The 13250-nt window shown below is 38.3% G+C and overlaps 1 protein-coding gene and 1 long non-coding RNA gene across 10 annotated transcripts in view; one reads left to right on the top strand and one right to left on the bottom strand.

The window, feature by feature from the left end:
• Nucleotides 1-13250, bottom strand: part of LOC309531366 — a 32634-nt gene that overhangs the window by 12117 nt on the left and 7267 nt on the right. The gene's annotated exons all lie outside the window — the stretch shown is intronic.
• SYNJ1 (synaptojanin 1) overlaps nucleotides 1-13250 on the top strand; it is a 46020-nt gene that overhangs the window by 28604 nt on the left and 4166 nt on the right. For 5 of the 9 annotated variants that reach the window (XM_082220670.1, XM_082220671.1, XM_082220669.1 and 2 more), the window contains 15 exons: nucleotides 448-640; nucleotides 1363-1521; nucleotides 2280-2436; nucleotides 3008-3125; nucleotides 3226-3441; nucleotides 4346-4424; nucleotides 5500-5665; nucleotides 5879-6091; nucleotides 6624-6761; nucleotides 7372-7410; nucleotides 8188-8232; nucleotides 8800-8835; nucleotides 8925-8995; nucleotides 9377-9485; nucleotides 10509-10729. In XM_082220670.1, coding sequence (XP_082076796.1) covers nucleotides 448-640; nucleotides 1363-1521; nucleotides 2280-2436; nucleotides 3008-3125; nucleotides 3226-3441; nucleotides 4346-4424; nucleotides 5500-5665; nucleotides 5879-6091; nucleotides 6624-6761; nucleotides 7372-7410; nucleotides 8188-8232; nucleotides 8800-8835; nucleotides 8925-8995; nucleotides 9377-9485; nucleotides 10509-10729 — 1960 coding nt within the window. Of the gene's footprint in view, nucleotides 1-447; nucleotides 641-1362; nucleotides 1522-2279; nucleotides 2437-3007; nucleotides 3126-3225; nucleotides 3442-4345; nucleotides 4425-5499; nucleotides 5666-5878; nucleotides 6092-6623; nucleotides 6762-7371; nucleotides 7411-8187; nucleotides 8233-8799; nucleotides 8836-8924; nucleotides 8996-9376; nucleotides 9486-10508; nucleotides 10730-13226 lie in introns of all 9 variants that reach the window. The other 4 variants (XM_082220677.1, XM_082220676.1, XM_082220672.1 and 1 more) reach the window with 4 other exon arrangements.

The following is a 13250-nucleotide window of genomic DNA, read 5'->3' as shown; positions in this document are numbered from 1 at the left end:
TGGTTCCACTGCAAAAGATCCTGGCAGGAATTAATTGAAGCATATGGGTTTGAAGCTGAAGTAGGAACCTGGTTAATCTTTGCAGTTGCAGAAGTCTAAACTTGCCAGATTGCCATGGTAAATTGGCAGAAGGCTTCAGTGCCAGTATCCCTTGATAGTACATTGCACGACTGTTGAATTATGCTCATTTGTTTCCATGCCAGTTCACCAACTTCTTGTCTGAAAAATAAGAATTATGCATAAGTGATTTGGCAGGAGAACTTCTGAAAAATGGGCAATAATTTGCTTTCTTCCAGCTGCCACAAATAACAAACATAGGCACGTGCAGGCAAAGCAGCATAATTTAATCTTCAAAAAATAAATTGTTTTAAATATAATTGAAGCTGGTGGAAGCTCTTGCCAAGATTTTGAAAACTAAAATGAACTTATTTTACATTTCATTCTTAGGGATGTTGCCGTTGATACTGTAAAGACTGGCATGGGAGGAGCTACTGGTAATAAGGGTGCAGTAGCAATTCGAATGCTGTTTCATACTTCCAGCCTTTGCTTTGTATGCAGTCACTTTGCTGCAGGACAGTCACAAGTCAAAGAGAGAAATGAGGATTTCATGGAAATATGTCGAAAACTGAGCTTCCCAATGGTAAGGAATAATTCAGTCTCTCATTTTAGATAGAATTGTAGAGTTGGAGCCTATACCTAAAAACATACTTACTCCCAATATGTACCTCTATCCACTTCTTTTCCATAGTTGTATTTAATTTATTTCCATTATGTTTTACCTCTATGTTGTTACCTCTGTGAGATCAACAGTAAAGATTCATCATTTTTATGATGTTAGCACAATATACTTCATCTTTATGGTGACAGCATTATGATAGAGATAACATTTTAAATTTCCAGATGCAAGTCTATAGTATAAACTCTTCACATGAATTTGATAAATTTCTAACTCATTTTTGTGTGTAGTGTGTTTGCAGCCCATGATTGCACTCATCCTTACAACTTGATGAGGCAGTCTGAGTATCACATAATAACTTTACTAGAGTTTAAAGAATGAACATTCTTATTAATGCTCACCTTCATAAAAGGCACTGTGTAACAGGACTATACTGCATGTCAGTCTCTTTCAGCCTGCTTGTCTCAAAGGTTTATACTAAGGAGAAATGATGGTACTATGAGTTCTTAGGGGGTATTAAAACATAAATAACAATAGTAACTATGGCTTTGTAGGTAAAGACTGACAAAATATGGATTTTCTTCATTTTTTCAAAGCTGTAAATACAGGTGTCATTTTATTAAACTAGGGGTAGCATTTGGGTTCATAATTATATTTAGTTGGAGTTCTTTTTTTTCCTTTTTCAGGGAAGAATGCTGTTTTCCCATGACTATGTATTCTGGTGTGGTGATTTCAATTACCGTATAGATCTTCCTAATGAGGAAGTAAAGGAACTAATTCGGCAACAAAATTGGGATGCTCTCATTGCAGGCGATCAACTTGTTAATCAGAAAAATGCTGGACAGGTAACATCTCAGGTTTCCTTTAGTGAGGTGTTTGTTCTGATGTAGAACCTGATATAGAACTTGACAACCTTCATTTTGGCATGGTTCCTGGCTAGAGGCAGGTTGAGCTTCCATTACCTATTTGAAATGCATTCATGCACTCACACATCACTGCCACCACTCTGCTCCGTATGTAGAGTGGCACATCTGACTGCCCTGCCTTGTCTAGTTTCGTTCAGAATCCTCTCACCAAGTAATCTGATGTGCATAGAACACGTAGCAGATCATTGAGAAGGCTAGGTCACAACTCTTCTCTCTGCCATGCTTGTTCTTTGGAGGGATTTTTTTTTTTTTTTGGTAGGGAAAAACATTGTCTTGTAAGTCCCAATCAGGTACAGCCCAGACAGTTCATTCAGAGCTAGGGCTGTGTATCCTAGAGAAGATGAGGTTTGTAGGAACAGCTTTAATTCATAGGTTGCAGTCTCCCTAGTTACACAACATTTTATAGCACTGTTTTGCTTCTGGATTAGTCACAATATTGGGGGTCCATGTTGTAAAAGTGGACTAGAGTATATTTCACCAGGAAAGCTGAGATCAATTGTAGTGGATCTATATAGCCATCATATTGTTCTGCTGTAATGTGTTCTCTGTGTGTGGTCTTTTGACTGACTTGTTAGAAGCTTTAGCTGTTGGGGCCATATTATAAAGTTGCTGCAGACTTACCATATGTGTTCCTTACAAGCTGTATATCAGCTAAAGTTTTATTCAATTTCCTACAGATATTTAGAGGCTTTATAGAGGGAAAAATAGCCTTTGCTCCTACATACAAATATGACTTATTTTCGGATGACTATGATACCAGTGAAAAGTGCCGGACACCAGCCTGGACAGATCGTGTACTGTGGAGGAGAAGAAAATGGCCTTTTGACCGATCAGGTCAGATAATATTATTGAATATTAACCAGTGCAAAGTGATAAAACAACTTTTGATAGGACAGTAGTATGATTTTTAAACATTCAAGTTTTTATTTAATACCGAAATAATTAAGTTGTTCATTTATTAGGATATGGGCTATAGTAGCTAGCCATTCACAAAATACTGATTTTCTGCAGAATTCATGGCCATTTCACCCTTTTGTACATGGATATGCTTGCCCAATTTAATGAAAGGTATATAAAGTACTTTGAACACTTGAAACGAGCTATATAAATGCCAAGTCTGAAGTACAAAATATTCACTTTTCATATATTTACTCTTCACACTTGCTGCAGCCCATGTGTAGACTTGTGCAGTCTTTCTTAAAGAAGCAAAAACAAAGGCCCAATATTCTCCCAGCAAGCAGTTAAGGGAAACATACAGATTTTCTTCTCATTTGAAGAGGTGACCTTTATTTGTGTATAAAATGAAATATAAATCTCCCCTTCTCACAGGCTTCTTCTCCCCTTTGTTTGTTTATATTCTGACTATTATAGCATATTCATATAATTTCTTATATGACTTTTGTAGCGGAAGACATGGATCTTCTTAATTCCAGTTTTCACGATGAAAGTAAACATATTTACACATGGAGTCCTGGAACTTTGTTGTATTATGGAAGGGCAGAGCTGAAAACATCAGATCATAGGTTTGAAGTTGGCCTTTTGTAATACCTTCTAATATTTTAAAAATCTATTTTTTGATGCTCCTCAGCCATTGATGTGCATCCTTTATTTATGTTTTTGCAGGCCTGTTGTTGGGTTGATTGATATAGATATCTTTGAAGTTGATGCAGAGGAACGACACAAAATTTACAAGGAAGTGATTGCAGTGCAGGGACCACCTGATGGTACTATAATGGTCTCTATCAAAGGGTCTTCAACAGAAGAGAACTATTTTGATGATGGCTTGATTGATGAACTTCTTCAAAAGTTTGCAACTTATGGTGAAGTTATACTCATAAGGTAAGAGCAACTTCATTTCAAGGACATTTTTGTAGAGGACAGCTTGGGCATGCCCCATCTTCATTGTCTCCTTCACAACAAACAGGGAAGAGAATGTTGGTCACTTGCAATGCAAGCTCCTTCTGGTGTTTCTAGGAGGCATTTGGTCCTCACCTAACCTAGTGACTGACTCTGATACTCATTTTGGCCATAGCCCAACTGTGCTCCAACATGTGCTAGCGGATACCACTTTCCCTTTTTGCCTTCTCATAAGGTCAGACTCTTAGGTGCACTCTATTCTTCAGCTTGGCCACTGGCCAGAACTGAGGAGGAGCCTCTGAATGAGGCCTAGTCTACAAAGTTGGGTAACATGATCCTTGCCTGTCCTGGGGAATACCAGGTGTTAAGCCATCCTGGATGCCTCCTGCACCCAAACCAAAAGGAGCATTCATGACAAGTGAATAATGTTCCATTCAGACATCCCAAGAACAGTTGTAGTCTTGGAGTGGGGGGGGACATAAACATCATGGTTAATGTAAGGAGGATTTGTAAGTGAACCAAAGGGGGAAGGCAATGGTGACTTTTTGAATAAAGGGTTACTTGACTCTGGATGGGGTTTTTTTGGTGCTAGTTGGAGGGTCAGGGCCTTCAAGAACAGCAAAATGTTACCCTGATTGTATCAGGATACATGAGCTTTGGATTATTAGAAAACTTCTTAGCCCAAGACACACAGGACCATGATGCAGTTTTGTGCATGTCAGTAGGGTATGGTGAACAGTCCTGCAAATGCACCCTGTACTAGATAATCAGCTCTTACCAATCTTGGTCTTTGAGACCACAATAGAAACTTGGAGGCAAGCTCAGTGACAAGAGTATAAATGTTTGCTTTATGATTTGTCATTTTAACATTGGCTATATTTCGCAGATTTGTAGAAGACAAAATGTGGGTGACATTCTTGGAAGGGAGCTCTGCTTTAAATGTTCTTAACATGAATGGCATTGAGGTAATAAGCATTTTTATGTGTCGCCTGCTAAGTTGCAGTGTTTTATGCATATTGGGATCTTTTACTTATTTCCCCCCTCTCTCTACATATATATATATTTATAAAAGGAATTCTGTATCACCATATCATAAAATATTAGGGTGGTGTACAATGCTGAAACATAAAATATCATTAAAACAATACAAATAATCAGTAAACTGGCTAATATATATTTGTTAAAAAATAATAATCAGGCAACCTGAAGCAAAAGCATTTGTAGTGCTTTGTGGGGCTAGCAGAGGACAATCATTTTCTTTCCCACCCTGTTGTGTTACATAGTGCTAGAAGCCTCAAGTTCAGGACTTTCAGCTTTGAAACACAGTGCTTTATTTCTAGATAGCTGAAGTGGGAAAATATAGTTTGCATGGAGGAGAATGTTTGTACCTTCATGACTCCCCTCCCTCCTAATGCTCACCTCCAACAGGTCAGCCAGGCTAATTCCCTCCCATCTTTCTCCAATTTCCTTTTGTGTGTGTTTTTCCAACTGATACCTGTTTTTAATGGACACACTATGGTTCAACTGCTGTCAGCCATAGATTAAATTACTTGACTCATTGTCTGACCAACTTCCTGATCCTTTAGACCATAGATATTTTTTTCTCACCCTGGATTGAAGTGAGAGCTGTCAACAGAGGATTGAAAAACATGTTTTTTTACATAGGTATGCTTGAGCAGCAGCATGTTATATGTCCTCCATAAAAAGTTGCTGTCAAGCAAGTTACATCTTTGGCCATCAATGCAAAACTTTTCAGAAACAAGATGAGTTTATAATATATTTTCTTAACTATATGCCTTTTAACATTCAACACATTCTCACAGGGCTGTTCTGTTGTTAATTATTTAATGCAAAAACTTAACCTGTGGATGAGTTTTAGGTTGAGCAAATTCAGCCTCCCATTATATCATGAGGAAGAAACTTACTTCTGTTTTCACTGTTAGAATTAGAATTATGACTTATATTTGTGGTTTTTTAAAGTAGTTGCACAAACCATAATCAGTAATATATGAATTATTCTCTGATTTGTTTGAAATTCAGCTGCTTGGGAGGACAATCAATATTAATTTGAAAAACCCAGATTGGATTAAGAGCTTGGAAGAAGAGATGAGTCTGGAGAGAGTGAATATTGCCTTGCCTTCATCAACAAGTTCCACTTTGCTTTGTGAAGATGTGGAGGTTTCAGCAGACTATGATGATATGGAAGGTTTGTCGAACTCAAACTTAAATCTATACTAACTAGGTTTCATCCATTATGCATAATCTTACATTATAAAAGTTTGATTATTGATATTTTGTAGGAAAGTGGTAGCAGCTCTAGTAGATTTTTTTTTTAATGCCCTATTTGCTATATTAATTGCGGTACAACTTGACAGATTTGTAGTTCTGTTTACTTAATAATATTTTACTTCATTTCAAGGTGATGTTGATGATTATAGTGCTGAAGTAGAAGAAATTCTTCCACAGCATCTACAGCTAGCAGGAGGTTCTGGTCTTGGAGCCTCACCTGCCTCTTCCCCTCGTTCAAGCCCTTGTCAGTCGCCTACATTCTCAGATGGGCCACCTCCAGCTCTTCCATCAAGACCAAGCAGAGCACCTAACAAGACTCCTGGACCACCTACATCATCTCAAGGTATTGCCACATCTTACCAATATCCTATCCATATGTGCATGTACTTATTTGTACATTCCATTAGATGCATGTATATGGATATTCAAATACAAAGTACCCAAGATTGTTGAAACAAAGGTCTTCAAGAACTTTGTGAGCCTGAGGGCAATAACCATTTTATTGCTGTGGTAACCTGCTCTGGGAGATTATTTTTGGCTGAAATAAACAACACTAATACAATGATTTAATATTCCATAGTACATGTACAGTCATACAGAGTGCGCAAACATCAAGGAAATGCTTTTTAGCAATTTATATTAAATACTACAGGTATTAACAGTACTACTGAAAACAAGTTTTACATACAAGGAAGTGTTGAGCTTTATACAGTACTTGCTTGAGAAGATGATACTTGCTTTCCAGAGAGAGATAACAGGATTTGTGTGCTGAGCTACACAAATAATGTAATTTGAAAAAATAGTTGTTATAAAACTAGGCGTAATAATTTTTTATTTTTTTTTAAATACCTCTGTATATAAATTACTGTTGCCAGGTTCTCCAATAGATTTTCAACCAATTGCCCAACAAAAAGAGTCTACCCAAAGTTTGGAACCCAAACGCCTGCCTCCACCTCGCCCTGGAGCACCTCCTGCTCGCCCTGCTCCACCACAGAGACCACCTCCACCAGCAGGTAAGCCGGTGAAATGTCAAAATAATATCTGAAGAAAGTTCTTCTGTTGTTGGTAAATTAGCTTAAATTAAGAATAGCTTTGTTGTGACTATGTAGAGGGTTTTGAGAGCTTTGTTTTCTGTTTGTACATAACCACAGTTTGCTGTGCCTTCTGAACTGACAAAACCATGGTTAATGGTAACTATGGTTTGTTTGAAATAATTTATAACCCATGGTTTCAAACAAACCAGTTACCATTAACCACAGCTTTGCCAGTTTGGATGACACAATAATCTGCACTTAAGGAAAAACAGAAGCAAAAACTTCCAAACTGTTTCTTTCCTTGTCACCACACTGGAGGAAGGGAGGGGGGAGTGCATGACCCCAAGGCTCATCTACAGTTGTTCTTATCATGTTAAACTATGCTTTAGCCTGCTGAATACAGCCACTGCTACCCTATCTATTGGTGCTTTTCTAGCTCTCTGTCTATAAGTTTGAGTATGAAGGTCTCGAAGACTATATAATTACAAACAGTGCATTTATTGTTCCTGATTCTTGATTTCCTTTGTCTCATGCTTCTCTTTCAATTCATACTTTTTATTTATTGCTGCATCTACTTCTTACCCTTAAGGAGGTAAAAGTCCTGCCCCTGCTAGAAAAGAATTTGGAGGTAATGTTTGTGTTCAAATATGACTTAAATAGTGGGCAAAATATTTTGTGTTAATTTATAATACATTTCTTTGTTAACACTTTTGTTGGTATCCAGTCTTAGTCATTCATATTCACAGAAGCTCCATTTAAATCATTGGACTTGAAACGGGGCTACTCTGAGTAAGAGTGAGTTAGATATCATTCTTTGTTTTTAACAAAGGCTTTATGACACAGTTTTGGTTTTAGAATGCTTTTATTTTCCTAACAGTAGTAAAGTTACCTGTGGCTTTGAAATGTTAAAGATCGTGCTAAAACCGTAGTAATATGCCTGATTAAATATGAATTGCAAACGTGAACAAACCTGTAACTGAGATTATGTGTGGAGGACAGGAGGAGGTACACTGGTTTGTTCCAAAAACCTGGGTGAAAAAAAATAGTTTTTGCCTGGTGCCTAGTAACATATGGTGCCAGGTTCACATCCCTGTGGAAAGTAGGGAAAGACATACTGAAATTTAGTTCACAGGGTCCCGACAAAGAAACACAAGTTCTTAAACCTGTATTTTTATCTTGTTTATGATTTTTAAATATGATCCTATCAATGAAAAATAAAATGAAAGCTCTTTCATCTTTCTAAATGTGAACTTCATGCTTGCTTATTTCCCCCTCAAATCGCAGCAATATACTGTTTGAGTTGATCACTTTATTCAGAACAAAAGCATTGCAATTCTGTTTTTTCTTACATTTCCTTGCCCTGCTGCATGGCCGATATACTGCTTTTCTGCTTTTCTCTGATAAGGTCTTGGTGCTCCTCCCAGTCCTGGTGTAGCCAGGAGAGAAGAAGGTAATGAATTTTCCTCCTGTCAACTGTATATGCAAATATTCATGCACAGCTGTCCTAACTTTCTTGCCTGAGGGTTCCTATTTGTGCTTTATAATTTTCAGTGGTAACTTATTGAGATAATAATTCAGTCATGACAAATGACGTCAAATTTGTTTTTGTTTTTTAAAGAAAGTGCTAAATTGCAAGTGCTAAATTGTGTGAGATCAAAACCTTTCTATTGAGTCAATAGTCAGGCAAATGTGAATATGCTTTAGGCATGTTTCTTCTGGAAATGTACTAGTTTTTGTTGAGAAAGTGAAAACCACAGAACTATGGTTTAGATTAAGCATTGAACTGTCAGATTAGTCTCCTTGTAAGCACTGGAGATACTCAGCCTAATTTGGAGCCATTATGCCATTAGAGACTATCAAAACATAATGTTAAAAATACAGATAGATACAGTAATATACACATTTGAATTAGGATGTCTGCAACTTTCTCATCTAAATATAAAATCATGTATATGTAAACCTAAATATTCACTAGTATAAACTGATTTATTTGTTTATTTTTGTTCTTATGTCAAAGCTCAAAAAAGCCCTGGGCCACTAAGAAGAGACATAGGTACTATATATTGAGGTTAAATACTTAATTACAGAGAATCTGGATTTTGAAATATATTTTAAATTAGTGACTTCTTTCTGTTTCTGCAGCTCAGAGTCATTCACCATCTCCAGCTGGACCTACAGGCATAGGAACTTCTGGATACAGTACATGTAGACCGGTAGGCAGTCAGAGCTTGTGATGTGGTTGTGATATTGTGATACTGTGTTTGGGTTTATTAACTTCAAAGTTTGTAGAAGAGAATGTGATGAAACTTTATTGCACAATCTTTTGAAATAATTGTTTGTATTTAGTGATACTAGCCAAGGAATCCTCATTTTTTCATATAAGACTTCTAGGATCTGTGTTATTTAATTTGAATCCCAGCACTAAGATTTCAGGATTTAGCTTTTCCCGTTGCCCTAAATATTAAGCTATTAAAATATTTGACCTTGATTGCACAATCATTGCAATCTGAAGTGAACTGAACTTCCATTCACAGACAACTGTTAGGGTTTCCAAATTGTAACCATATTGAATCTCTGCACCTAATGCATTTCAGACTATTCCACCCCGAGCTGGAGTCATTAGTGCACCACTAAGCCACGCCCGTCCCCCTGTGGGGAGACAAACACCTGAAGTCCAACCCAAGCCAGCAGAATCACCAAGAGGTAAATTGTTTGTTTTTGCTTTAATGTCGTTATCGTGCGGTTTAGTGGCGAGACCTATATATTACAGTCTACTCTTCCCACTTCCCCAGAATTGGTTCTGTGACAGTGTCCTGTTCGCATCTCTTTTAGAATTAATGTGAGTTTCTTACCAGCACATAACATAGGTGGTTCAAGGTTGCTAATGGAATAAAGTCTCAGTCATGCACTTAAAGCAATTTTGTAAACTATAGGTCTGTTATGCAGAGAAGATTTTAGATTTATGCAGAGAAGATTTTTGTAGCCACTTCTGGGCAGTACTTCTGCAAGAGAATCTGCTTATCCATATGAATGGAAATAATTACAGATCCTTTACCCATGGGTACACAAGTATTTCAGAGGTATAGAATGAAATAAACAGAATGAACTAGATTAATGAGCAACCTCAGGAAAATTTGTTGCTGACTACTTTGGAGATGTTTATTACAGCTAAAGATAGTAGTTCTCACCCCTACTGTGGCATGGCTACATAGTGCGTGATCAAAGACATGAATGGTTCTTAACCTCATGGGAAATACCAGATATATATGCTGTATTCAAATGTATGCACCTCCTACTTCCTTAATGTGTGAAGACTTTATCTCTGCTCAGAACCTAAATAGCTGTGACATGAGTTCTGTGAGCCCAATGAGACTTTAGATCTGAGGTTCTCAAAGAGCAGTTCCCTTCATGACAAACTGCTTTTGAAACTGATGTGAATTTCAAAAGCAGATTGTGATATCAGAGGGCCTGGCTGTTCAAAGGGGGCAAAGATCCAAATTAGTGTAAGTTCTTGATTGAGCAGCTCTTTTAATCCAGGCCCCCGGCAGTCTTCCTGAACTGGGGTTACTCTTACATGTTTTGGTATGTGCAGTTCCATATATACAGATAATCATTTTTCCTATGGGATGTCATCCAAGGGTTGAGATACTGACCACTGTCAAGAGAACTTTGTGTTAACTGAGAAAATCTAATTCCATTAAAAATACACTTTCTGTGTATTTGCAGGATCTCCTCTGCTTCCTGAACCACTTAAGCCACAGGTTGCCATTCCTGTTCATTCCACCACTCAGCAGCCCCCTGCCCTAAAGATGCAAGAACCTCTTGTACCTATGACAGTAACATCTCAGACAGCTTCTCCACAAAACCTGGAAGCCCCACCGCAGCCTCCCCCTCGTAGCAAATCATCCCAAAGCTTGCCTTCTGAACCTGTCCCTTCACAGAAACAAGTATGTATGCAATTCTTTTTAATACTTTATTTTTAGTGCACAAGTATACTTACTTTAACAAGCTTACTCAACAGCAGCATTCACATGCTGATAACTTTTACATTTAAATATATAGTGCAGTCGACTCACAACTTAAAGACATTTTACATGTGCTGTCCAGTTAAAATCACATAAATTAAACACACAGAAGGTGGAGAGCTTAAAAGCTCTTTTTGTACAAGGTTTTTTCCTGGCACAGAAAGAGCTTTTAAGCTCTCAGACTTGCACACCAGGTTCTGGAAGGCTCTTGCAAGATCTCATAGTAAATTTGTCTAGCTTTTGGTTGATGAGTCACAAATACTCATAATCTAATCTAAACTCATAATCTAAGAAATGAACAAATTGCAGAGCTCAAATAATTAGAAGGCATAGACAGTACAAGTTCACTTAGGTCCTGGGACCATTGGGAAGAACAGAGCAATCTTGGAGCCAGCAGATTCTAGACCAGCTCAAACCTGCCCTTGGAAGATCCCTAATCATAGGCCCATAGAGTTTCTGGGTGCCACTAGCCCAAATTTACCCCCACCTCTGCTGTCAAAGAGGTACTTCCACCCCATCCTAACACACTCCAGCTAGCAGAGCTGTGGTTGGGGACTGTCTAAAAGACATTAAAGTAGCTGCCAGGCAAACCTCTGGAGAGGCCACTCCATAAGTGATAATTCATGGCTGAGATGGATGTTATTCTTGTAGGCAGCTGCTATATCTCAGCCTAGGTGGTAGACAGATGTCTTAAGACATGGGCATAGGGCAGGGGTCAGCAACCTTTTTCAGCCGTGGCCACCATCCCTCAGACCATGTGGTGGGCTGGACTATATTTTGGAGGGGGGGAAATGAACGAATTCCTGTGCCCCACAAATAACCCAGAGATGCACTTTAAATAAAAAGACACATTCTACTCATGTAAAAACACGCTGATTTCTGGACCGTCCGTGGGCTGGATTGAGAAGGCGATTGGGCCGCATCCAGCCCCCAGGCCTTAGGTTGTCTGCCCCCGGGTTAGAGTTTAGCATGTATTATGGCCAAGTTTCATCTGGACTAGCTTACTAAAAAATATATTATTATGGTCACACCTGTATTCACACTGACTTAACTATCCTTTCCACTGTTGATAAAAGTCTTGCAGCTTCTAAGTCTTATAAATTGGGTCAAAAAAACCTGCAAAATATTAGAAAAGATGTCTAATACTGAGCATCCATTTTCTTGGTGAAGTTAGAAAGCAGTTAAACACAGTCCTCTATACACTTTCCCTAAATAACCTGGTATGAATATATAAGAGGTATTAAAAGCAGTGCTAGAACAGTATTACTAGTTTATCCACTGGCAATCAGACATAGAAAAGTTTAACAAAATGTGTCAAAATGCAATCTCTTAGTAATGATTTGCTTCAGAAAGAGAGCTTTTGAGTCTTTGAAGCCAGTACAGCCTAATGTCCTCAGCCTGCTTTTAAATCTGTAAAATCAAAACCCAATCCATGCAGTCCTTTGAACATGCTAGTCACTTACATGATTATCTCGCTCTCACATAGCAGCATGACTAAATGTCATCTGGAGCGGGTTTAAAATGCAGCCGCCACAGTCATAGGAATAGTCACTTGATCACTCAGGGTTGTATTCTACATAGCACTAAGTAGTTCCATCAGTACAAGGAAATCCTTGCGCAGCTGAACTTTCCACCTCCTCACCCTGTGAACTGCCCAAATCTGTTCTAGGGGTTCCCCAACCATCTAGAGCAGATTAGGAGAGGGCATGGCAATGCACACACAGGGGAGGGTGTAGTTCTGTTGCACTAGAAAGTAATCCTTGTGCTGACGGGATGAGTTACTAGAATACTGCCCAAAGGCAATATATTTTAAATATGCAAAATGCTTGTTGGGTATCATTGACTCAAACATAGCTTGCCAGTTGAGGCAGCTTTCTTTGTAAGATCAAAGCCAAAGTGAAGGACTATTGATATCAGGGGTGGCTACCCTACAGGTTTATTGTAGCCAAAAGACCTCCAAATTTGCACCCCTCAAGGTCAACAGTTTTTACTTTTTAAAAAAAGCTTTTTATTGACTGCTCTCATATGTCCCCCACTATGATGATGTGCTTTGCCTCCCGCAAAGTTGTCCATTTTATAAAAAAATAATTTAGTAATGAATAACAAATGCTTTAAAATTAATGCAAAATAGCAGATGGGAAAGCATTTTACACTTTGGCTGCCCCCAGTTTGACAAGCAGCCCCCGGAGGGTTGACTGTGGGTCAACGCGGCTCTCAGCCTGAACAAGATTAGTGTCCCTGTTTTTATATCATAGCAAATCCAGTTAGTACAGTAGAGTGTTTCTGCATGTATGTGTTATCAAAGTAACATCTAACACTCAAATAATTGGAAAGACATAGTGCTGGGTCACTTTTGAAGCATTTTACCGTGGATTTCTTCCTAATATTTTCCCTTTGATGTCTGTCTCTTTCTCACAAGCAGGATCAACCATCAGGGTAAAAG

This window comes from Podarcis vaucheri (assembly GCF_965113315.1).
Source record: "Podarcis vaucheri genome assembly, chromosome: 4".
In the NCBI taxonomy this organism is placed as follows: Eukaryota; Metazoa; Chordata; class Lepidosauria; order Squamata; family Lacertidae; genus Podarcis; species Podarcis vaucheri.
Note: the sequence above shows the minus strand (reverse complement) of the source record. Positions and strands in the feature narration are given on the sequence as shown.